Source organism: Trichechus manatus, unplaced genomic scaffold (assembly GCF_000243295.1).
Source record: "Trichechus manatus latirostris isolate Lorelei unplaced genomic scaffold, TriManLat1.0 scaffold00187, whole genome shotgun sequence".
Taxonomy (NCBI): Eukaryota; Metazoa; Chordata; class Mammalia; order Sirenia; family Trichechidae; genus Trichechus; species Trichechus manatus.
This window is the reverse complement of record NW_004444123.1, coordinates 1,089,130-1,115,924: the sequence shown is the minus strand read 5'-3', so window position 1 is coordinate 1,115,924 and position 26,795 is coordinate 1,089,130. Positions and strand designations below refer to the sequence as shown.

Genomic DNA, 26,795 nt, shown 5'->3' with positions numbered 1-26,795 from the left:
TGCATTTCAGCCTGTCCCTTCTTTTGAGATAAGTGGTTCACTTTCCACTGAATGAAGTTTCTCTTTTCATTTGATCTTTCATAAGATTATATCCTTTAAGTTTTAAGCCGTTTGGCTTGTGAATTTTGCAAACAAAGTCATGTAATTCCCTGTTAAAGATAGAGATACCGTCTTCCTTATCTTTGTATCCCCTCCGGCATTTAGAATTCCTTCTTGCTCAATCCTTTATGCTTTTGTCATTTACAGTTGTATGTGTCTTGGGTCTTTGCCTTTCTCGTGCTCTTGTTTTCTAATCTATTCCTGGGCAGTTCTAGTGTTCCCTTGATTATTTTAGTCGTCCTTTTCTAAATCACATTCAGCTCAGTTAAAACTTTGAAAAGTGTCAATTACAACTGTGGGAAGTATTCCAGAAGAGGAGGAATCACAATTTAGTACAAGAGTGGACTTCTGTTTTCTTTCTTTTTTTGTCCCCAATTTTATTTCTGCTACCCCTCTGGTTATGTCTAGTGCTTTGAATGTTGACATTGCTGAATGAAGTCCTCAGGTGAAGATTCCTGGTGGCTCTTGAAACTTCATTGAGGTTACTGAGATCACTGTTTGAAAGTGCAGCGTGGGTTATTTTCTCCCAAATTCATTAGTTTTTACTTGACAAGAATGAGTCTCAACTCTCATTTGTGTGCCTGTTCACCCTGGCTTGTGAGATTTTTTAAATTTAATTGAACTGTTGGATATTTCACCATCTTCAAGATCATGCTGGTATTTCCAGACTTTGATGTTTCCCTGTTGAGTGTTAAAACATCCCAGAACAGAGATCTAGATTTACACTGATTCTTTCAGATATATTTATTGTATCTGCATTTTTAACTGTTAAAATGCTTTCTTTTATATCTCTGACCAAACATACCTACTCTTGCAAGTAGTCAATTTTTTTTTCAGTCTTTAGTGATAATCTTCTTTTATACATCTATTTATATTTTGTGAATTTGTTTTTCTCTTATGATAACTATTTGATTGGTGAAGCATAGACAGTAGTTATTGTAGAGCTATTTTATTTTTCCCTGTGATTAGTTAGACTTGTGTACGTGTTCAGTCATGTTATACCATGTTATACTTTATATGATTTCACTCTGCTTTGCTCTGTTTTTTTCTCAGAAAAACTCAGGTTCATTTAGAATTCCGTTGTTATGTGTGAGCTCCAGCGCTCAGGCTAGTGTTTCCTTGGTCTATAAAAATATTGAGGGACGCGTCAGCATTTGTGGACTGTTTAGTTAAAAAGTGGTCTTCTTTTCACGGATGCCTAAACCAAAAGAACAAACCCGTTGCCGTGGAGGCGATTCAGACTCATAGCGACCGTGTAGGACAGAGTAGAACTGCCCCATAGAGTTTCCAAGGAGCAGCTGGTGGCTTTGAACTGCTGACCTTTTGGTTAGCAGCTGTAGCACTTAACCACTATGCAACCAGGGTTTCCTAGGGGTACCTAAGGAATCAAAAATTATCAAAAGCTTGTAGAAGTATAGTGTGCGCTCTGTGACGTCGCGGTGGAGGGAGATTTGGGAAATAAGCAGAGCAGCGCGTTGGAAGGCTGAGGAAAGGGAGAGGAATGTCTAGAAGCTGTTGCATGGCCACGTGGGTTACACTGAAGTGCATTTCAGGGAAAAGAGTCTTTCCTTCTTAAAATGTCCACTTTTAGGTCCCAACAGAGTTTCTTGGCTATCGTAAAGCTCCTAATCTACAGTTATGCATCTCTTCTTACTATATTGATGAAACTTGCTTAGAGGAATATAGGGATTATGCCTTCATCAAAAACTCCTAATTTATAAAACAGGGCATGTCCCTTTCGATTAAATGAAAAATTCTTCTTTCTTGTTGCTCTTATTCGCTTGCTATAAAGGGTGATTAGAAAATATTTGCTTTATGTGACAGATAAAATGAAATGAACTCTTGTTTCCCTGGACATTGTGTGCTGTCTGCACTGGTATGATACCAGCGGTTCCAGGGAGGTAGATTCTGAGATTTCTGTGTAAGGCATTGGTTTATGTCTATTTAGACATTTTGGTATTCACTCAGAGAGCAGAGGCACCCCATTTGTCCTCCATATTTGTCCCGTGAACCCAGGAGTGACCTCACCAGGAGTACCTGGTGCCGTGTGTGCTGCCCGCAGAGTGGCAATGTCGCCAGTGCAGCTAGGCTTCCTAACAGATTTGCCAGCAAGGAAAGCCCAAATGGACTTAGAAAGGAGAAGCATGGCTATTAAATGGATTTAGAGTTCTTATATTGTTTTTATTTGGGGAGTCCCTTGGGGCCCTGGTGGCACAGTGGTTAAGCATTTGGTTGTTAACCAAAAGGTTGGCAGTTCAAATCCACCAGCCACTCCTTGGAAACCCTGTGGGGCAGTTCTGCTGTGTACCATAGGGTCGCTATGAGTTGGAATCGACTTGATGGTAATGGGTTTTTGGGTAATGCAAAGCGTTAATGCACTTGGCTGATGACTGAAGAGTTGGTGGTTCAAGTCCACCCAGAGTCTCCCTGGAAGAAAGACCAGGCAGTCTACTTCCAAACTGTCAGCCATTGAAAACCCTGTGGAGCACAGTTCTACTCTGACACACACGGGGTCTCCAGGAGTTGAAATCGACTGAATGGCAGCTGTTTTAGTTTTTTACATATTTTCTTTTTCTCTGGGAATAAAGAAGGTCTTATTTGCCTTCATATAGCCATGAAGATGCTTAAAATTATGTTCGTTAATGGGAATCATTATTTTATACAAATTAAAAGACCAGGACCTACGTTTTGTTTCTTTGGCAAGGAAGAAGCCAGTGAATGTGGCAGAAGTCTTGTTAGCCTTGCCTTTAAGCTCATTTTGGTGATTTTTCTTTCTTTTTTTTTTTTTAGGTAAAATAAAATGTACAATGTCAATTGTGTGACAATCCATAAAGAAATTAAAAGATTTCTGGGTGCTGTTCTGATCTTCCTAGAGAACATTGCACTAGGGATTAGTAATGGTTTTTTAGAGCACCTGTTTTTTCTACTGTCTTTCAGAAGGTGGGTCAGGATGCTGCTGCTTTTCCTTATTCCCAGCCCGTGCACGTGTCACCAAACGCATAACAAAGAAGGAGATCAGATTCCCAGTTCTTGTTGGGTGCCATGGAGTCGATTTCCCCTTATAGCTACCCAGTAGGACAGAGTAGAACTGCCCTGTAAGATTTCCTATGCTGAAATCTTTACAGGAGCAGATTGCCAGGTTTTTCTCCCGTGGAGCCTCCGAATGAGTTCGAGCAGCCAACCTTCCGGGCACTTAGCCATTTGTGTCACCAGGGCTCCTTCTCAGTTATTACGAAGTGAAATTTTGATAGACAAACTTACACTGAATCATCAGTCAAAAAAACTGTCGTTCATACATGGGGAGAAAGATTGATTTGCAGTATAGTTTTGTGACTCTAAATTTCTTAGACATTTTGATACAAACTGAATATCCGGAGGTCTCTTTCTGAATTCTGACTCAGAAACATGTTTGCATTCATGTTCAGATAGCATACTAACTGTGGTACAGACCTGAGATAGGATAGTTGATGTGAAGATCTACTCATGTACAGCAAATTGTAGTTAAAATGCACATTCATTTATTTATTCATCCTGCATTTGATATTTTTTGCACGATATTTTTCTAAGCATAGGCCATGACACTGAACTGAGAGAGTCCTGCTGATGTGGAGCTGTTAATCTAGTGGGGAAAGACAAAAAGTGAACGAATAAGCACCTGACCAAGATAATTTCAGGAAATGCTGATGTTCTCTAAGACAAAACAATGGCCTCATGAGAGAGAGTGGTGGAGGTGGGCTACTCTAGCTGAGTTGTGATTGGAAACGTTTATGTGACATTTGAGATGAGATTTGAATGTGGAAAAGTCAGTCATGTAAAGATCTCTGGGAAAGTCTTCCAGGCAGAGAAAGTAGCAAATGCAAAAGTTAGAACATACTTGACGTGTTCTAAACCAAGAAAAAACAAAGCAAAAAAACCCATTGCCATCGAGTTGATGTTGACTCATAGTGACCCTATAGGACAGCGTAGAACCACCCCACAGGGTTTCCAAGGAATGGCTGGTGGATTCAAAGTGCCAACCTTTTGGTTGGCAGCAGAGCTTTTAACCACTGTGCCACCAGGGCTTCTCATGTGCTCTTCTTCTTCTTGCCATTGCTGTGGAGTTGATACTGACTCCTGACGACCCTACAGGACAGAGTAAAACTGCCCCACAGGGTTTCCTAGAAGTGGCTGGTAGATTCAAACTGCCTACCTTTTGGTTAGCAACCATAGCTCTTCACCACTGCATGTTCTAAGACCCACAAAAGGCTGGTGTAGTTAGAACGTTATGGGTCAGGACAACTGTAGGGGACGCAGCGGAAGAGACAGCAGGTTAAGGCCTTATAGGGCATGCGGTGAAGTGAGTTCCTTTATGTGGCCTTTTGCCTTGGTTCTTTTGGAAAACAGCTTGAGAGATTTTTTTCCTCTAAGTCCTGAGGAGTTACCTGTGCCCTAGTTTCTACTCCAGAGGGTTTGTTACTTTTGTCCAGGTTGACTGACATTTCCTGGTTAAGCTGTAAACAACCTACTTTGATACTTTTTGTCTGGTCCTGGGCTGCAGCCTGCTCTGTGATTAGTATAAACCTTACAGGGATTGGTCAAAATACTATGCAAATGAAGTGACTATACACTATATAAATGAAGTGACTATGGCCTACTATGCAAATGAAGTGACTGTGGCCTACCGAGAGGGGATTGGTCCGTTCACAGCCCTGATAGGAGAGCCATGCCTTGAAATTGACCAGGAGTTTGTGTATATATGCAGCCAACCCCACAGAGGTTTTTCAGACAGGAAGCAGGAAGCAGCAGAAAGGAGAAAAGGCAAGAGAGAGGAGAGAAGAAGCAGAGAGAAAGGAGGCAAAGACCCTCCTAAAAGAGCTGTAACGGGGGTCAAAGACTGTAATACTGAAGACAATGAGAGGCCCAGAAGGGGCCCAGCAGCAGATTCTGTGGCAACAGGTCTGGAAGGGGCCCAGTAGCAGAGTCGGTGGCAACAGGTCTGGAAGGGGCCCTAGGGAAGAGTTGGCGGTGACAGACAACAGGGCTGAAAGGAGGCTTGTCCTGAGGGGGCAGAGAGGATGCCTGCATGGCCGAGAGGAGCTAAGAAAGCCATCCTGCCCTGAAGAAGGGAGATTTTGCCTATAGCTTCCTGATCCTGATCCCACGTTGTACAGTGTTGCTTCCTTAATAAACTACTTAACTGTAAGTATGGTCTGTGAGTTCTTTGTGGCCACTGCAACAGATGACTGGACCCAGAAGAGAAGTAGAGAGTGCCACGGGAGGAACGGCTGGCGTCAGAATTGGTCAAAAGGTTGGAGAGCGGAGGTATCTTTGACCTCAACCTCATGGGAATCAGCTTTGTGCTGATGGTGATTCTCATTATCTTCCATGAAGTTAGACAGGTTCTGATGTTACTACTGCTTGCACTTTACAGGGTGTGATAAGCGGTCTAGATTTTAGGTGCATTGGAAGCCAACAGATAGAAAATTGTAGAAAGATATAAACAATTACATCAGAATTGTGTTAGGCAAATAACTGTAAGTTGTTAGAGGGATGAGGGTGACTGTGATCAGAAAGATTAGTTGAAGAAATCTTAATGAAAATTGGTTTTGTGAAGAATTTTAAGAAGGACATCCAGGAGGGGATAAGGCAGAGATTGGGCTACTTTGGAGAGGAGAGAGTGTTTCAGGAGGAGATGCTAAAGAATGAGGGTACAGGTACTGTGTGTCCATCTGGGAAAGACAGAGGGAGAGAGGAGATGACTGGGCCATGGATCTCAAGCCTGAACTAGGTACGTATTCAGTTAGTGGGTCTAAGACACCTTACAAAAAGCTTAGATTTAAGAGCGTAGGTATCACTAGATGGTCGTCTTAGTTACCTGGTGCTGCTATAACAGAAATACCCCAAGTGGACGGCTTTCACAAACAGAAGTTTATTCTCTTACAGTCTAGTAGGCTAGAAGTCCAAATTCAGGGCGCCAACTCCAAGGGAAGTCTTTCTCTCTGTGTCGGCTCTGGAGGAAGGTCCTTCTCATTGATCTTCCCCTGAGGACTAGGAGCTTCTCCTTGCAGGAACCCTGAGTCTAAAGGACGCGCTCTGTTCCCGGCACTGCTTTCTTGGTGGTATGAGGCCAGCCCATCTCTCTGCTTGCTTCTTTCTTTTATATCTCAAGAGATTGATTCAAGACACAATCCAATTTTGTAGATTGAGACTTGCCTCGTTAACATCATAGAGGTAGGATTTACAACACAGGAAAATCGTGTCAGATGACAAAATGGTAGACAGTTACACAATACTGGGAATCATGGCCTAGCCAAATTGATACACATATTTTTGGGGGACACAATTCAATCTATGACAATGGTTTTTTGCACAGGCTCTGTGTAGCAGAAACCCGTTATTTTATTTTTATTTCCTTACAATAAATTCTAATACTAATATGTGTTTTAGATTAGAAGATGTATATTTCACTGTCTTTTTAAAATGATTTCTCTTTAAAATCCTGCACAAGATTGGTACTTCTGGGCATGTTACAGATTACATGATACCAAAAATGATTGTGTAATTACTTTTTCCTTAATATAAGTTTCCTTTTTCCCTCTGTTTAACAAGTTCCAAAGCTTCACATAACTTTTCATTTCTGAAGATGTTTTATTAGATGATGATATTTGGCTCTTGGTTTGAGCAGGCCTAAAAATCTGTTTCATGATGTTAATTTTAAATAATTTGGTTTAATTAAAATTGTAGATGATGTTATTTTATAATGATGATATAATTACTGAGGCATATTTTTCTTGGACATCTGTATAGTGCTATTATGCAAATAAGTATTTTTTGACAGGATGGGAACACCTTAATTCTCCATTACTCAGTATCTCATGACCTTGTTATTTTCTGATCTAGAGAGAGAGAGAGAGTGTGTGTGTGTGTATGTGTCTGTGTGTGTTTTCCCTAAGATTCTTTCTTGATGCAGGATTAAATTGCTTCACATAGCCTTCTTGATAGGGAACTAATGAAATGCCCTTCTTCTTGAGGAGGAAGAAAAAATAAGTTGATTTTTATATATAAACCGACCTAAGATGTGTGTCTTCGAGTCTAAAAGAAAATGCAAAGAACAAACAAAATGGTAACTGTATCGGAAAGGCAGGAAGTTATAAGAAAGTGTCAGCAAAGTTTTATATAATGTATTTTAAATTATCTGATATAACATCTTAAGAAGTAATCTTACTGAATTTTGGACTTGGAACCTACAATAAATATTGCGTAGTCAAACTCTTTCATTTTAGAACGAAGAAAATAAACAGGTCAATCCTTTTCCTAAGAGCATGCTACTCGTTAGTGAAGAGCTTACTATTTAGTTAGCGACAAATACTGCATCTCTGACTTTTAGCTCTCCAAATTTTTCCTCCCAGTTTCTCCTTTTTCTTTTTTGTTGTTTCTTTCCCTTATAAATATCAACATCTTTCTAGGATCAAAGCCAGCTCTTCTAACACTTTTTATTTTTTTGAAGTAAGTAATCAATATATTTTATTCTTTGCCCTCTAGAGCTACCATTTGCCTTGAACTCCATAGAGAACATGACCCATTGGTTTGCATTGATCATTTATCATCTTGGTTTTCTCACTGCCATTGCTTGCTGCCTCTTATGCATTGCTGAATGACTATCTCAGAATTTTAGTATTAGAGGACGTTCTACTGACACAGAAAAAGATTTTGAAATCAAATACAAGTGCAAAGTATGCTTATGAAGCTTCTTACCACCAAAAGTGCTGGATGAAGTTACAAATAGATTTTAATAGAAGCCTTGCAGTTAATGGGTGATGAATCCAGAATGACTTAGTAAAGAGAAGTGAGATGAATTGCACACACAGGTTGCCTTAAGGGCTGTCTCTGGATCACAGGTAGCCACCAGAGTCCTGGCATGAGAATTCTACAGAGTGTCGCCAACCATTTCATGGATCTTACGTCCATTTTTTCTGATCAAGTCATGCACACGAGACACTCACAAAGTCTTGGCAAATGAAGCCGTTTTGATTGCTCACAGACAACAGGAATAGTTTCTGGGCGGAGATGGAAAACTTCCCTGGGCGTGCACCTGCTTTGCACTGTAGGTAGAGGACTAGAACAGCTCTATGGTGAACGGTTCCGCCCGGCTCGAAAGCTATCAGGGCAGGATGGAAGCTCTCCTATGTGCTCCCCATGATGCATCGTAGGTGAGGGACTTAAAGGGCCTCCTCCACCTGGTTTTATACTCCAGGGATGACGTGCCTCACAACACGGATCTCAATGTAGATTCTGCAGCCTGACCACCCTAGGAGGCAGTGGTTAGACATGTTGGCACCTGCCCAGAGTTGTATCCCTTTACCCTTGCTGCTTATTTAGATAAACCGTTAGGCCTGGGGGAGGGGTTTGTTGCGAAGCCTAAAGATGCTCACAGAGGGAGGAATGGGGAAGACCACAGCCTCCGGGCCTTTCCAGAGAAGACTGCCTTTTCCCGTAAGATAACTTAAGTTGTTTGTTTTTTTTTTTAAAATTGTGTCTGGTAAATGAATGAAATTTCCATGAATGTTTACCCACTAAGCAAATATTTACTGAGTATCTACTGTGTGAATTAGGCTATGGGTTTTAAAGCTGTGAGTAACTCACATAGGGCTCTTGAAAACAATCAGTAAGTAAGCTAGTAAATGCATTAGGTTATTTCAGATAATTTTAAGTGTTTTTACAAAAATAATATAGATTTCGTGATGGAGAGTCACTGCCTGGCCTAATTAAACTGACAGATCAGGGACTTCTGAGAAGTTGGTATTCTAGCACAGATCTGAACGATACTAAAAAGTACGCTGTGCACACACATGTGGCTAAGTGGGGGATGGCATTCCAGGTAGAGGGAAGAGCAAGTGCAAAGGCCCAGGCACAGGTACATTCTTGGCATAGAAGTCAAATGGATGGAGCAGAGTGAGTGGATGGAGGATTTGTAGGAAATATGATCAGAGATCCTGTAGGGTCTTGTAGCTCATTGTAAGCATCTTGGGTTTCATTCAGAGTGAGTTGGGGAGCCGTGGAAGAGCTTTGCATGGGGCAGGAAGGTGATCTGGCTGACAATTTAAAGAGATCACTGTGGTTGGCCTGTGGGAGATGGGACAGAGGAGGACAACAGCAGAAGTCCGATGGAGAAGCCAGGTGATGGCCTGGGTCAGAGGAGAAACAGTGGACGCAGTGGACGTGAAGAGATGTGGTCAGATTTGGGATATTTTGAAGATCAAGCTAACCCGATTTGATGTGAGTTGTGAGAGAAAAAAGTCAAAGATGGTACATAGGTTTTGGGCCTAAGGAACTGGATTCTTTTTAGAAATTTATTTTTAAATAGATTTATCATCTGGAACTTTCCAAGTGTTTTCACATAGGAATAAAATTGTAAATGGTAACTATATCCAAAACCAGACAACCACAACTACAACAGCTAAACTATAACCCCAAGACCCGCAACTCGTCTGCTGGATTATTTTATTATTGTTTTTACTTATTTTGACCTAGTGATCCCCTTAACCTCTCTTTGCCTGAGCTTTTGGGAAAAAAAGAAGTACTCTGCATCAGATTCCTATTCAATGACACTGTGTGCGTAGTGGTCACAAGGTTCTTTTTTGCGATGTTGAAGCACCTCAGGCCTTGCACTGCTGGTTCCGAACGTGACTTAAAGGGAGGTAGCTGTCCAGAGGGCACTCGACAGATGTACCACACCGAAACCAAGCCAGGTGCTGTCAGGTTGACTCTGACTCATGGCGACCCCATGTATATCAGAGTAGAGCTGTGCTTTGTAGGGTTTTCAACGGCTGATTTTTTTGGGAAGTAGGTCACTAGTCTTTTCTTTCAAGGCACCTCTGGGTGGACTTGAAACTTCAGCCTTTTGTTTAGCAGCCAAGCGTGTTAACCATTTGCACCAACCTGCAGGTGATTAAAAATGAAAAATGAGTGAGATTCACGTGTATTCAGTCATCCCCTAATGCCGGTACTCCTCCCCTTCCAGGCCTCCTCCGGACCCCCATGCACTGCATGTTGCTTTATGATGACTTGTCATTCCTCCTTCATTCATCCAATGTAAACATGTCCTCCTCATTCCACCAGCATACATGTGTTCTGGGGCTGTGGGCTTTAGGGGGCAGGTGAAGTGGTGGTCACTAATGATCCTTGACCCAACTTGGTGTCCCTCCAGGCATTAGACCCTGTCTCCACTGGAGACTTCCCTGGCAGCAGCATCTCCATATTCCTGGCCTCTGAGCAGAGAAGACCCTCCTGTGTCAAGCTCATCACGTGCAGTTTGGGGGCATCTTCCTTTTCCTAGGTTGCTGCGCTCTGCATTGCTCTTGGGATTGGTATTCTTGCGTGACTGAAGAACAAGGCACAGTATGTGAGCGGCTAATGTGGAAATCACAAGAACAGGTGCCTGGCTTGTCTGCGAGGCTGATGGCTATGATGTGACACTCTCAGGTCAGCCTGAGAGATGCCTGAGGGAAGGGTTTAATTGCATTTTTGTATAATAACTGCCGGACAGATGTCAAAGGGTAGTTGTGCCGTTCCAATTGGCTTAAAAACTGCAAGAAATCCTATTAAGTTACTGTTGCTCAAAAAAAAAGAAAAACAAAAATGGACAGTGGATTTCAGCTACCTTAAAATTTGCTTTACCTGGTGAGTGTACGGGTGTGTAATTGAGAAAGGGGGAACACTTAGGGAAAAGCTAAGCAGCTAAAACAAGATGAGTATGAATCACTACATTTTGGGAAGTTATATATTATTTTTGCTGCCTCGATTTTGTGACATTGAGCCAAGAAATATAAACAGATTAAGCAGTTTTGCAAGGCTTCCCTTTTTCTGCATAATGTTAGCAAGTCATTTGTAAACTTGCTCCGCACTGTATTAAGGAATTTTACCTGGAATCTGAAAGCACAGACATTTCTAGTAGGCTTATTCATGGCGGTGAGTCAGCTCAGTTGAAGAGAGAGAGATATGTAAATTTTACAGGGCCGAAAACACAAGACTGTCTATCAGAAAATTATGGGAAGACCTTAGTGTTGTGGTGTTCTACTTTATTGATGACTCATTTGGGTTATAGGGAGTTTTATTTGTTCAAATACAAGTTGTGTTAGTGGGTACTTTGCTGACTGTACGTGTGTGTATAGAGTCTGAGATTTTCAGTCTCTCTGATGATTTTTTTAATTACATATTCATGAAGGGCAGGGAAAGAATTTGTTTTTCAAACCTACAATAAAAAATATAAGGTTAGCTTTCTGTGGCAACTTGAATCATTTGCTTAACTTTTTCCCTCTGTAATTACTTGTTTATAGGTATAAGACGTTTCTTTGCTTTAAATTTCTATCTGTTACGGAAATATCAGCTTAAGGGTACTAGAAAATCAAACGAATAGGCGTCAGTGACATTCTACTGGAAAAAGCTAACGGAATTTCCAAATTTGGGAACTTTACGGATTCAGATAATTGAACGGCCCATTTTGAGCTGTTTCTTCTCCTCAGTTCAGAACGCCAGGCCTTGAAAACATAGTGTATGCATAAATGTTGTTTATTGTGGTATGCCTTAGGAGAAAGGATGTAAAAATGTTATCTAAGGTGCTGTGTCTCCCTGATCTCAGTCTTCTGCCTACTCAATCCTATTTTAAGGATAACCTCTTTTTAGAAGAACTTCTTAGATAAATAGAGTGACTATAACTTGTAATAAGTGTCTATCTTATTCTTCTAGAACTGTCTCTTTTCAGCGAAACAGCCTTTACTTTCTTCCCTTCTACTTGCTCTTTTGCTTCTTTCTGACTTCTCCCTCGACCTCCTTCTCTCTCCATCTCTTTGTTTTCTTTTGTTAATCTTTTCCCCCCACTTATACTGATATAGGAGTCCCGCGTGGTGCAAACAGTTAATGCCCTCAGCTGCCAACTGTAAGGTTGGAGGTTCAGGTCCACCCAGATGCTCCTCAGAAGAAAGGTCTGGTGATATCCTTTTGAAAACTCAGCCATTGAAAACCCTATGGAGGATAGTTCCACTCTGATACACTTGGGGTCACCATGAGTCTGAGTTGACTTGACGGCGGTTGGTTTTTATGCTGAAATAGGGTGAAAGGTGACCAGAAAGATAGAGATTGACATTCCCATAACCTAACATTATTCCATACAATAATATAGAATCTTGGAAAAGTCATGGAAAAGTACACAATGAGGGTGGACAGGTTTCAGTGGGCTTCTTTCACGTCTTCTTTTTTCTGGCTCCTTTAGAGTTGCAAGGACCCAAGGGTCTTGACCGTGTCTCATCGTTTGTGCTCGCTTCCTGTAAGGCTCAAAGAATCATAGAATTTCTGTGTTTCAAGTTCAGTTCTTGTCTGAGGTATAACTCTTGTCTATAACAACTTTGCAAATGGACATTTAACGTCTGCTTGAATGTTATTATACAAATGCATTCAGTGATAGAGGAATAGTTATGTAAACTGTGGTACATGTCTAGTCAGTCAGAGATGGTGATAATTTGCAGCGATGATTATACAGACTTCACAATGCCATGGAATGTGCTTACGTTGCATGAAAATCTTGGACGGCAGATTTTATGATTGTTGTTGTGTACTGTCGAGTCATTTTGGACTCATAGCTACCCTACAGGACAGACTAGAACTGCCTGTATGGTTTTCTAGGCTGTAAGTTTTGTTTTTTTTTTTTGGCTTTAGCAAACTGAAGTTTATTCTCTCACAGTCCAGTAGGCTACAAATCCAAATTCAGGGCCTCAGCTCCAGGAAAAGGCTTTCTCTTTCTGTCAGCTCTGGAGGAAGGTCCTTGTGATGCATCAGTCTTCCCCTTGGTCTGGGAGCATCTCAGTGCAGGAACCGCGCAGGTCCAAAGGACACCCTCTGCTCCCGGCACTGCTTTCTTGGTGGTATGATGTTTCCATGTCTCTCTGCTCGCTTCTCTCTTTTATAAAATGTCAAAAGAGACTGGCTTAAGACACTAATCTTGTAGACCTCATCAGTATAACTGCCACTAATCCATCTTATTACATCATAGTGATAGAGTTTACAACACATAAGGAAATCACATCAGATTACAAAATGGTACACAGTCATAGAATACTGGGAATCATGACCCAGCCAAATTGATACACACATTTTTTGGGGGACATAATTCAATCCATGACACTACCCTATGAGGTAGGTACTTGTTATATAATGAGCCAAAGATGGTCTCTGTGTATTGGTGCCAAATTGTTTACTTCGTCACAACAAGCTGAGACCCAGTAGCCTGTAAAAAGCTCAAAACCCAATAACCAAACCCATTGCCATTGAGTCGATTCCAACTCATAGCAACCCTACAGCCCATTGGCGCCAAATTCAAATGCTTACACATCCAACTGTTCAGAAAGAGTCCAAATAAGCACATTTTTAGGCGCTTAGAGTCTGTCTCCTTTATATGCCCCTCGGAACTGCACCCAGCCTCTGCTGGCCATAGTTAAGATACAACTCTGTCGTTACAAGGACACTAAGAGCTGGTGGCGTAGTTGTTAAGAGCTATGGCTGCTAACCAAAAGGTCAGCAGTTTGACTTCACCAGGCTCTCCTTGGAAACTCTATGGGGCGGTTCTACTCTGTCTTACAGGGTCACTATGAGTCAGAATTGACTTGACGGCAATGGATTTTTTTTACGGGTTTTAAGGAGCTGCTGCCTAGGCTGTAATTTTTATGAGAGCAGATTGCCAGATCTTTTCTCCCGCAGAGTTGCTGGGTGGGTTTGAACCATCAGCCTTTTGGTTAGCCTTCAAGTGCTTAACTGTTGATCCACCAGGACTCCTGATTTTATGATTACAACTACTAATGAAAATTGAATATACTCATGTTGCTAAAAGACAGCTTTAGGGACTGTGAATGATTTTTTGTCTCTTTTAGTCTTCCTTTTCCAAATGTACAGTAATATGTGTATCATTTTCATGATTGAAAAACTCTTCCTAAATGGAAATAAGCAGGAAGGACAACCAGCAGAATGTCTCTTGTTCCTGGCACTCTTGATGACACCCACCCCCCCACTCTCTGTGTTCCTTGCTTGGAATTTTAAGCTTTTGCTTCTACTCATAGGAAATAAATTTACACTTCCAAAAGAGCAAGAAAAGCTCTACACTTCATTAGTCTGTATAAAAATAGCTCTGGCATGCAATGCATAATCTCTAAATAGAAGGGAAAATATGGAAAGGTAAGTGAGATACTTACTTACAGATTTGTTTGCTAAAGTCTGATGTGTAGAATAAGAATTGTTTTAAAAAGGGGTGTTCCTTTATAAAAAATTTCTAATGTGTGCTTGAATTTAGGTTGTGCGTTACTTGGAAACACATTTGAGGATTTTGAAAGCCTTTTAAGAAAACATGAAATATACTTTGACTCAAATTGCTTCCAACAAAAACAATAGATTAAAACCATTACTGCATATTAACTTTCTCACATAAAAGATATATTCTGGGGAAATCTTCAAAGCGTGCTTCTTTCCTGGAGTCTAAATATAGTATGAGTTAGTCATCTGTGTTCTGTATAAAATATGCAAATGTATCACTCCATTTTTTCCCCTTCATATGAAATCAGAAATATATTTAAACAGTTAAAAAATTAGTGTTAGGAAAAGGAAGACAATATGCACAGGTTGTGTGATTTGAGAAGGTCAGGTAACAAATCGATGGTATTATCTCTGTCAAGACTTGTATTAGTCTCATTTAATTGTGGATTTCCATCTCATATGCTATACAATCTCTGCAAAACTAAGTTACATGTCATGTCCCAAGTTCACTTACCAAACTAGAGGCTAGACTGTAAATAAGGAATATTTGATATTGAAGGATGAATATAAGTTAACACATTTACTCCAATAAAATTTAATTAGCTAATGTAGCTAATGTGGTTAGATTTCTGAAATATATGCAAAAATTGAACGCAACCTGAGTTTCCAATAAAGATTCAACAGTCAGTCCGTGTTTTCTCAGAATCACATTGTCTGCAGATGTTGGGTTCAACGTAATCGAGAAAAGAGCATATGCTTCATGGGAGAATAGAAACAAGATCCTAACAGTTTAGTTTCCTGTTAACACTTGCCTGCTTTATTGGAATTACCTTTAATTTGGCAGTAATACCGCGGTGCAGTGAGATTTAGCATGCTATTATACGTGGTTTGTGGCAACACCATGCCATTCATTTGTACGTTGATACGAAATTGCCGTTTTTGTAGGCCCAAATTGCTTGAATATTGGCAGTTTTATATGGTTCAGCCTGGTATGATCATTGGCCGAGAGCTGCTCTGGAATGTTCTTGAGGAGCAGGGAATGTGCAGATACGGTATGGTTTTCGAGAAGCTGTTTGCTTTAGTGGATTATCAGCAGTACCAAGTCACACTCTGACAGAAATATCACCCCATGTGAGCAAACAGTGGCATTGCTGTCTTCTCCAGAATATACCATGAAAGGGGAAAAGGTGAGGAGGACGGGCCTGGTTTCTGGTTCTTACCCTCAGTACTGTGAAGGACGCGCTTTGTAAATTCACAGTAAACCCCTGCGGGACTGCTTCTTGGATGAACCTGGCTTAACATTTATAGTGGCCCCAGAAGCAGCCCCGGCAATTGGCTGCTAACGTTGCAACAGTTACTAACATCTTACCATCCAGTTAGAGGAGAGCTTTTGTGTGCAGATGATGTCCGGAAATAGCATTTCATATAAATATGGCCAGTAAAGTTAAAAAAAAAAAAAAAAACCTTAGGAAATGCCTAATCCAAAGTTGCTCCTCATTGACTCAGACATACCCTCCGAGGCTGCCTAGGCTCCCCCAGTGCTGTGTGTGAATTCTGGGCCTGTGAGAGTAACAGCCATCTTGAGATCCTCTGGTTTTATCAGTAGGACCTTCCGAAGCAATGCACACGCACCCTCTGGTATTAGATAGGCATGGTGTTGACATATAGCCAGGAAGTTAAGAATGAGACGCCTGAGCCTTTGACAGCAGTACTCATAAATGACTGCATGTTGTTGATGGGCGATGATTGTTTTTGTGGTGTCGTAGTAAATTATCATGATGTCGTTGTTGTGTTGTTAGGTGCTCTTGAGTCGGTGCTGACGCATAGTGACGCTATGCACCGCAGAACGAAACACTGCCCGGTCCTGCGCCATCCTCACAATCATTGTTATGCTTGAGCTCATTGTTGCAGCCACTGTGTCAGTCCATCTCGTTGAGGGGCTTCCTCTTTTTCGCTAACCCTGTAGTTTACCAAGCATGATGTCTTTCTCCAGGGACCGATCCCTCCTGATAACATGTCCAAAGTATGTAAGACATTGTCTCGCAAGCCTTGCTGCTAAGGAGCATTCTGGTTGTACTTCTTCCAAGACAAAATTATCGTGATACATACCAGTATATTTTCTCAAAAGGTACTTTGGCAATAAGAGCAGCGTTTTTTATTTTGCTTTTCTCACTATGCATTCTTCAGGTTTTTCAAAATGATCCTGCTTACATGGCTTACCTGTTACATGCAGTTATGAAGGTGTAATTAGGTTCATTCTTTAATTAAAGACTAGCCTCCTCTCAGGATAGAACTGGTTCCCCTGCAAGGGAATAGTGTCAGGTAAAGAACTATAATTGTATCTAACAGAAATTTGGCAAGAGAATACTTACGTTACTCTTTGAGAAACTATGTAATTTTACAGATGTCAGTATAATTATAACTGGATTTGGCCATTGTGCCCATTTATTGAAGACAATGTCCTTTTTAAAAGGAGAAAAAATGAGAGTCATTTGAATCATCCAGCTAACGAAAGTTGTCATCGAACCAGTTATACACGTATCATTTGTGTAACCCAAATGGCTGCTAAAGCCTAGTACCAGCATTTCAGAATTTTGTATATCACTTAAATTTTTTTAAGTTATCAGTGTGTGCCCAGTTTTAGGATTATAGATGTGGTAACATAGTTTAGTTAAATCCTGATTGTAACATTAGAATTCCTGGGTGATACTAAAGGTTAAGTACTCGACTGCTAGCAGCAAGGTTGGTGGACGGAACCAACACAGAGGTGCTTTGCAAGTCGGGCCTGCTGATCTGCGTCTGAAAGTTGTCAGCCACTGAAAACCCCATGGAGCAGTTCTACTCTGCACGCATGGAGTCCCAAGAGTCAGAATCGACTCGAAGGCAACTAACGCCAACAATGAAGCGTTTTCATAAAATCCTGATGATGGTACTAACAGAAGGGGAATTTGTGGAAAGCATTCAGAACATTCTGTATTGTTCCACAGACATGAGCATCTGAGCATCTGAGTAGAGGGGGAAGAGAACGTGAAATCAGAACTTCTGGTGTCACTTGTATTTTGCCATCCACGATTTCACCTACTCTGAAAACAATACTTTCAGGCCTTGCTGGGGTTGTGCCATTTCTAATATCTTTTCCTTCAATGAAAACAAAACAAAACATTCAAGTACTTTATAACACAAGAAAAAGGTGTCTCCTGGCATTGGACCCAAGAGAACATTTTTTGATTGTCAGTTTTTGCCTTGAATTCCAAGTCTCTGCTAGTCCAGTACAACTACAAATAAAGTGTGTCTTATCAGTGTTTGGTGTTAAAGCTGAATATAATTTCAAAATGCCAGATGACTTTGAGGCATCAACTTCTTACATTTCAAGAATGTACAAATTCATGATAGGACTCTGTGAACTCTGGTTCTACAGTCATTGTCATGGAAACCAAGATTTTCCATAATTATCTTAATGAGTAATTACCTTTATCACTTCCCAGAGTACAAGCCTGTTAGGGATCTATTTCTTAAGTTTAAGCCCATGCCCTTTAATTGAACCGCATATTCAACTTCTTTTCCTTAGCATTCTTTCTATGCTTGTCTATATAAACTGAGGAGCACAATTGAGGGTAAATCCGACTAAGAGTATCTTTTACTACTTCTTTGAGTGTTTTAAGTTTGGTGGCCTTCGTAATCAATACTTGAGGTTATCGAATATTAAGATTAAAACCACAGGATCCCACATTCTCTTTATCTTAACCTAAACAACTTGTCAACCCGGAAGGTTGACCTAATTGTCCACAAAAATTACCGTTAGTGTGAAAAGTGATTTTTTATTATGGATGAGATGATACCTTAGATACATAATCCAGGAACATTTCTCATGAAGGTGTTGGCTGGGGGCTCTGATGGCCTGAATTGACGTTGAAATTGCAGAGACTCTTAGATGTTATGCCAGTTCATTGACACAGCATATCAAGGACATCGAGCTTCCTGCGGATGTTGACTGAAAGACCTTGTACAAAAATGTAAAACGAATTTACAAGAATATTCCAGAGAAAGGAGTTCATGGCAGACTCATTCTCACAGTGATTTCACATGCTCCTAGCTCCATCTCAAGCCTCTGTTGCAATAATCACAGCTCTGTGATAACTATTTACAGCCCACACATTGCCAGACACTACTCTTTTCTGATTATAGGTCTGTATTTGCTTTTTTCAAATTTAAATAATTTGTGGCTCTTATCCAAGTATCTGGGTAACATTGTACTTCACATTGACAAGCAAAAGAATAGGCTGCAATGATGGTGGAAGACATGAAGGCTGTCGAGAATCAGATTGTTGGAGGAAGTAGATTGCTTCTAGTCAGTAAAATAATCTTACTTAATGGGGTGGAGTCTAAAGACTTGTCTTATCTTTTCCCATCTATATCACTCACGTTTTTACTTTGCCATTGTTTCCCTATTGCCTAGCACCATAGGCCCTTGGTAAATATTTTTTGAGTAAATGAATGTGTTGAAGACATTTTTCAAAATATAAAAGTATACTTTGGATGTAGTTATAATCTGTCTAAATCTCTCCTCTGATTTTAACTGGACACATTAATTTTTTCCTGAGACTTATGAAGCTAGAGATTACTGGGCCTGTGCATACAATGTTTGTGTGGACATGGGTCAGTGTGGTGTCTCCATGTTTATTAACAGTGAAGTTGATCCTCCCAGAGTAACTAGATAACAGTAGAATTATTGTAAGTACCTTTCAGATTTATGTAGCATTGATTTTTTTTCAGCTGCATAAACTATGAATTCACTAGAGTTATTGGCAACCAATAACTTTATTTGCCTTATGCTGAAAGAGTCATTTTGTATTTCTTTACGTATTACATTGCTTGCATGCTTATTGCTCTCTTAAACCATTTCCAAAGACATTTTTACATTTTTAGTGTTTAAAATTTTTTTATAGTCCTTTCCGTTTGCTGGTTCCCATAATTTATTTAATTAAATACCATTTTCTTGCAAACAGCCCATATATTTAATGATAAAATACTCAAGCTATCGAGGATGTATGTGGCAAAAATGAAGACATTGGCTAGCATTAGTTTTATTTAACACTGCTCTGGGAATACTGGCCAGTGCAATAAGATACGAAAAGCAATAAAACATAGCTATTGGGAGATGTGGCAATAAAGTATTATCAGTTTAAGCCATAAGCTTGCTTACTTCAGTTTTTCAGGTGGAAAACACAAACAAAACAATATAAATAGAGTTCAGTATAGAGCAGTGTTTCTCTAAATGTGTTTCCTGAGACCCTTTCAGAGATTCGATGAGGTCAGAGCTGTCTTCTTGATAATACTAAGATGTTTTTGCCTTTTCCACTCTCAATGTCTCTTGGGTGTACAGTGGAATTTTCCAGAGGCTACACGATATGATATTGAAACAGATTGATGCACTAATGTGTATGAGAATCTTGCTGTCTTGTATTAAGCCAGATATTAAAGATATTTACAAAATTATAAAACAGTGCCTCTCCTCTCACCACATATTTTGTTTGTTTTGGAAGATGTAATTATTTTTCATAAAAGTAGATTATTTGTGTTAAAACATAATGGATTTATTTTTATTTTAACATGAATTATTACTAATTATTAAAAATTATTATAAATTCAAACAAATACAATAAATATCAGTAGTTATAACCTACATAGGAGCCCTGGTGGTGCAGTGGTTAAGAGCTTGGCTGCTAACCAACAGATCGGCTGTTCAAATCTACCAGCTGCTCCTTGGAAACCCTATGGGGCAGTTCTACTCTGTCCTATAGGGTCGCTGTGAGTTAAAATTGATTTGACAGCAATGGGTTTACAGATTATAACCTCCATAAACAAAAGCTCTTTGAGGTCGTCAGTAATTTTTAAGACTATAAAGAGGTTTTGAGATGAAAAGTTTGAGAATTGCTGGTACAGAGAATGGGCAATATATACTTACCTAAACCCCAACAATAACCAGTTATAATTGAAAATGGAAGAAATACATTACCTAAGATAGCCTTACAGACCTATATGAAATACGTAATAATGCTCTATTTTGGGATGTTAAAGAGGACTCAACACATGGAGATTCATACAGTGTGCCTTCATGGGAAGTTTGACTATTGTAATGGTGTTCATTTTTCTTAATTTATAGATTTCACATAATTTCCACCAATGGAAATATATTAAACCTGTGGAAATGAAAATTTCCATAAAATTTAGCTAAGTGGCAGTAATGGCTTCTGTTCCTTGGCTCCTTGGTTATCTTCACATGGCATGGCATCTGTCTTCCCCCTCCTCTCTGCTTCTTTGCTTCCTTGCTTAATCTGCCCCGTTTATACCTCAGAAGAGATTGACTGAAGACGCACCCTACGCTAATAGTCTCATTAACGTAACAAAGAAAACCCACTCTCAAATGAGATTATATAGGGGTTAGGATTTACAGCATGTATTTTTGGGGGACACGGTTCAATCCTTAACAATGCCTTTCTATATTTTCCTAATTTTTTTTTTTTTTTTTTTTACTATCAGCATACAATTCAATGAAATTTACACCCAGCTATTGAAGATTTAATTTATCGATTAAGACAAATAAACATATTGTAATAGCTTTGAAGTGAGATTTTTCTGCTACTCTTCACCTCTGATTGCCTCTCTTTCCATCTGACAGTTACTTCCTGGGGTGGCACCTCCAATTTCAGAGTGTTTATTCACCATTTGCCAATGAGCTATGTAACTTTAAACAAGCCACTGTACCTCTCTTGATCTTTAATTTCCTTATCTATCAGATGAAGATCATTCCAATAATAAATTCTGAAAATCAAGTGGTAAAGATTCCTAAAACTCTGTTTTCAACAGAAACATCTTCTCCCACAATCTGTATCTCTCTTTTCTACGACACTTTTTTTTCCCTAAGATATTCTTTTCTTATATTTTGTGCTTTCCAGCCTCCCACCACCCACCCAAAGTCTGATGATCTGATCCCCTTGGTAAAATTGTGTAATCCTCAGAGAAGACATTACAAGGTCACCTTTCTGTCTATTTCCCAGTACCTCCTAAGGCAGCCTCTAGATAAATGTTATTGTCTGATTGTCAGCTAAAGGTCTTGGGAGAGTCTCATCATCATAGACTAGAGAACTGTAGAGAGTCTAAGAATCTGGGCAGAAATGGACTGAGTTAACCTTGATACTGAATTTCTGTTGCTTTTGCTTTTTCATCCTAGCCTATTTTACTAGACCTTATTGATATATATCTTTACAGTCCAATACAACCCAGGCTTGGATGTATATGTTTAAAATTTGAAATATTTTTTGTTTTTTTGATGAAGCTACTATTTATTAATTAAAACTTAGTTTGCTGTCTGCAGTTTTAACTCCGTGGTGCTAACCAGAGAATACTTGTTATATTTAGCTGTTAATTCGATTAGGTCACTAACTATGTTAGTGGGTGATGATATGAATACATATTGGTACAACACTGTAATCTTTATGTGGCCCCATCCATTGATATAAAATACGATTTTCTTATAATTTAACTGTTACTAAATCCTTGGTATAAAATTTTAATGTATATTGTATTCTTTAAATGGAAGAGCTAAACTTTAGTACCAATTCTGTTTGCGTGGTCACTTCTGGGGTGGAATAAATTGCTGTTTGATGCTTCCGTGTGATTCCTGTGTACTGATGAATTTCTTTTTAAACTTGCAGCAAATAGTGGCAGCAATAAATGCAGGGATTGTCCCTTTAGGAAACGCCTCCAATCAAATCAGTCACTGGGATTTGGGGAGTTCCTTCTTCTTTGCTGGCACTGTTATTACAACCATCGGTAGGAGACAACTTATTTTGTTTTTTATTTTAGTAAAGTTTGTGAGCTAAAATTCGTTTGTTTGATTTTTTTTTTTTTGTCTTTTACAGTTGGTCAAAATGGTCTACTTAAGCTAGAAAACTAGATTTTAGTAAATTGATTTTGCAGTGGGGTTTTAAAGGCTTGAACAAAGGAATGATGGAAATGAATTTGTTGTTTCAGAATACTTAGTTAAATTTAAAATAAATGTGAACCTCTAGAGCAGCGCAGTCGAGTTGTTTGATGATCAGAACGTCAAGAAACGGCTTGAAGCAGACACTTTTCTGGGCAAGTGGTTTTTAATTTTGCTGCATCTTTGATTCTTTAGTGCAGCAGGAAAGGGTTTGAGTATAATTTTAGTATCTCTTTCATGAAGTTTGCATTTGATGCCATCTTTTTCAGTTTGTAAATTTTAACTCCACATTTCACAGGCTGCGCCTATTCTTGTGTGCTTGTGTCTCGTGATTACTTGAGGTCTTGCCTTTTATTCACTGTATTTTTCCAATAGCACAAATACATGAAAATATTAACACTGAAATGTGAGGATGAGAAAAAAAAAAGGAATAAAAGCTTAGGCCCTTGCTGTTTTGCCTTTTAATCACTTTGTTTGTTATAAAGTTAAAAAGGGTCACAAATGGAATATGGTCTTGTTTTTATGTTCACCGTGCATACGCCCGGCACCTTCTAGGGAGCAGAATGGGGGCAAGTTGATGTCCTCTGTCCATTAGCCAGTCCTTCGGTGCCCAAGAGCGCCTCAGAGGATGTAAACGCAGATCCTTAGTTAAAAGCCACGCTTCCAGTGCCGTGGGGTTGGGAAGGGTTACAGTTGTCCTAAGGAGACCTGGTGGCTCATGGTGGCACAAATGGTTACGCGCTCAACTGCTAACTGAAACTTTGGCAGTTTGAACCCACCCAGCCAGTCTATAGGAGAAAGACCTGGCGATCTGCTCCCATAAAGATTACAGCCTAGAAAACTCTAAAGGGCAGTTCACCTCTGTCACGTGGGGTCAGTATGAGTCAGAATTGACTCCGTGGCTCCTGACAGCAACAAAAACACAGCTGCTCTGCCCCATGAATGGAGGTGAGTTTAAAGTGTTCCTCTTAAGAAATGGGAGGAAACTGCCTCATCACAGTTAGGAAGGAATTTCAGGTGGCGGGAAGATACGTGCAAAGGGGAGCTCTTCTCCTCGGCGTAAGCTTGGGGTGAGATGTCCTCTCACAGGTCTGATTTCTGGTCACGGGAAATGAATTAGTGTCCTAAAGGTTCAATTTTATTCTTCAGTATCACTGATAATTATGAAATGCGTAGTTTTCAGATCCGTCCTTTATATCAAAGTCTTAAGTAGAAGAATATGGACAATTTATGGATGGAATAGCATTTGAAAGTCTTCCTGTGAAAGGAATTTTAGTGTCCCATCATTATATAAATTTGCTGTGGTGCTTCTTTGTGCTGGATCACTTGCCAGTGAAATACCTTAACTTGTTGATTTTGCCTCAGTTAAGAGGTCAAGGAATTGTGTTTACTCTGATATTTCCATCGGCTACGTCAGAAATTGTGTGGCTGTGAAAATTTGGAAGAATGGCAGCCTTGATTTCTAACCATAATAACAGGTTAACTTTGGGGCTTAGACATCTTGGCCATTTCTATTATGGAAATGACTATTTATTGTGTAAACTACTTAGAGTCTGGAAGGAAAAAAAAAGCTCACAGACTGAGTGAGAATGGTTTGTTTCTGCCCAATGAAAACTCACAAGTCCAAGTTATAACTCATCATGGCCACCACTAAATTATCTTGCAGGAGACTCAGTCATTACACAGACTTACCGTTGCATTGTATGTTTATAAACAGTCTCATTTTTCTGAATTCCCAAATTCAGTAACTTTTGCAGACATATACTTCAATGCATGAAAAAAACAAAGCCATTATTACCAGCTTTCCCCCAAATTACAGCCATTAAGCACAGTAGCAGATGATTTAGTTGCTTAGGTAGTCAGCTGCCTGAAAGCCCAGATCTGTTACTGTTCCATCTGTGGCTTTAGCCTCTGGTGGAGTCAGTCATTCTGGGTCACCCACATGGGGACCTCTTACGCTGGGTTCTTTTACTCCTGTATCAAGGCCATCTCCTGACTTTGGACGAGCTCATGGTCTAGAACAGGGTACAATACTTAGCCTCTTTCATAAATGTTTATTTGCCATCCTAATCATCATTCTATAAAATACAAAGTATAATTATTAAGATTACTACTACTAATAACTGTGTAAGCTTTGAGGTGGTCTGTAGCAGTCATAGAAATGGAAAGTTCCAGCACTAGCGACACTGCATTAGTTATTTAAAAATAGAACTTCAGAAAGGTTTGGAAAAATAATTGCAGTGGCTTTTATAGGGTGTGTCGTAGAGGCAGTGCTTCCCGGAGCTGGATTGGTTGCAGTTTTTCAAGGCTTATCTCTTCAGTTTTATAGATTTGTCTGTGAAGCCAAAGCGGCCTTTACATTCAGTGGAAATAGGCCCAAGGTAGATTTGGTTAGAGAAGATAGTCAGAATATTAAAATTTAAGACCTAATTTCAGAGACTCTCTTCATAGCCCTACAAATTCTTCCCAAAATCATACCCTCCGTACCCTTCCCAAATTCCGTTCTACACTTGAACAGACTGAAACCCATCCTTGACTGTTCTCTTTCTTTCAAGAATACATGACTTCTAGTCCATCAGCCAATCCTGTTGGCTCTGCCTTTAAAATAGATCCAGAACTTAACTACTGCTCGCCCATTCAAACTGTCGCCATTTTGGTTCACGCCAGCATCATCTCATGTCAGGATCATTGCATAAATCTTCTGCTCAGAACTCTGAGCAGGACTCAGTTGGCACAAAAGCCAGCTCCACAACTTGTCTCTCCTAGAAAGATACACGTTCTGTGAGGTTTGGGTTTTTGCTATATTCTCAATGCCTGACATATAGTGGGTGCTTAATAAACATTTTCTTGGGAATTAAAAATAAATAGCCATTCTAAATGGTACGAACTGTGGCTTATTGGAAATGACATAATACTAAATTGATACCTGTGATACTATATTCTTAGCTCTTTCAGCAGATTACATTACTAAATTTTTTTGTTTGTTCACTTATTTTTCAACAAATATAAAATACTATGTATCTGCCAATGTAATGATAAAAGATGTGTACCTTGACGCTAAGTTGCTCACAGACCAAATGGGGAGACTAACGGGCAAGCAACCCTTTACAACACAGTGTGCCACGCGCTATGGGTTAAGAGCGTTTAATGGGAACGTATAGGAAGGACAGTTCACACGGATATTGAGGTGGTGGGTGGGTGAGGAAGGGGCAAGAAATGCTTCCTTTTCCTTAGTAAGTATTGTCTCAGTGGAGACTGGAAAAAGACTTAGGAATTTAGCAGGTGGATGAAGGTGGAAAGGAAGTACTCCAGGCATCAGGAGCACATGTGGGAAAGCTAAAGGGTAAGAGACAGACCAGCCTGTTTGGGAGTTGCATGTCATCTAGACGGTTGTTTGTAGTTGAAGGCATTCATCCTCAGGTCATTGTAGAGCTAGTCAACTTGTGTGGCTCCTGGCGGATCAGCGCTAGTTCTAACAACCGCCAGGAGTATAAGGAAAGAAGGACACAGACCCTACGTACAGTCAGATTTGGGAGACAGAATTTACACACAGGAAATAACTGAAGAATAACGGAAGGAGGCCGCATATCGTCACGTGGCCCGTGAAACAGTGAAGGTTTAAGTGCTGTAGGAATACAGACAAAAGGAAGAACAGGATGAGCTGGAACGGGGAGGAAAGCCTTAACGGGAGAAGTTGAACTTGAGCTATATTTTAAAGAAAATGTATTGGTTTAGATTGATGGGGGCGGGAGGGAGGTGTAAAAAGCCTTCCAGTCTGTGGCATGGGCAAACAAAAGTACAGAGAGGAGTGAGTTGATTGACTTGGGGGCTACAGAGTAAGTATTTGATTGGACCAGAGGAATTGTTTAAGGAAGTAGTGGGAAATATTGCTGACTGATGTAGATGGGAAGAGTACAGTTTAATGTAATACAGTTTTAGAGGGTTTTGGAACTACTATGATGGGACAGAATGTGGGTTTTTGGAAAGGGAAGCGACAGGTTAAAGTGATGTTGGAAGATGCACCCGTCAGTAAGAGGAGAAATGGGGCCTGGCAGTTGCGAGAGCAATTAGGAGGATATTGCAGCCAGTTACAATGCAGCGTGCTGGGCAGGAGGGATGAGAGTATCTACTGGGATGATTGGAGTTGGTGTGGAAAGATGAATGTAAGAAAAAATGTTGAAATGTTTAGGTGCTGGAATCCACAGGCCTTGGCCATGAGTAAGGTCCCTGGGTGGTATGAGTGGTTTGCAGTCAGCTACTAACCTACAAGTTGGAGGTTTGAATCCACCCAGAAGTGCCATGGAAGAAAGTCCTGGCGATCTGCTTCTGTAAAAATTATGGCCAAGAAAACTCTATGGAGCAGTTCTACTCTGTAACACATGGGATCACCATAAGGTGAATCAACTCGACGGCAATAGGCTTTTTTTTTTTTTTTTGG

At 40.0% G+C, this 26,795-nt stretch overlaps 1 protein-coding gene across 3 annotated transcripts in view; it reads left to right on the top strand.

Moving 5' to 3' along the window:
- KCNK2 (potassium two pore domain channel subfamily K member 2) overlaps positions 1–26,795 on the top strand; it is a 226,206-nt gene that overhangs the window by 115,055 nt on the left and 84,356 nt on the right. For all 3 annotated transcript variants that reach the window (XM_004387517.1, XM_004387519.1, XM_004387518.1), the window contains exon 3: positions 22,089–22,206. In XM_004387517.1, coding sequence (XP_004387574.1) covers positions 22,089–22,206 — 118 coding nt within the window. The remainder of the gene's footprint in view (positions 1–22,088; positions 22,207–26,795) is intronic.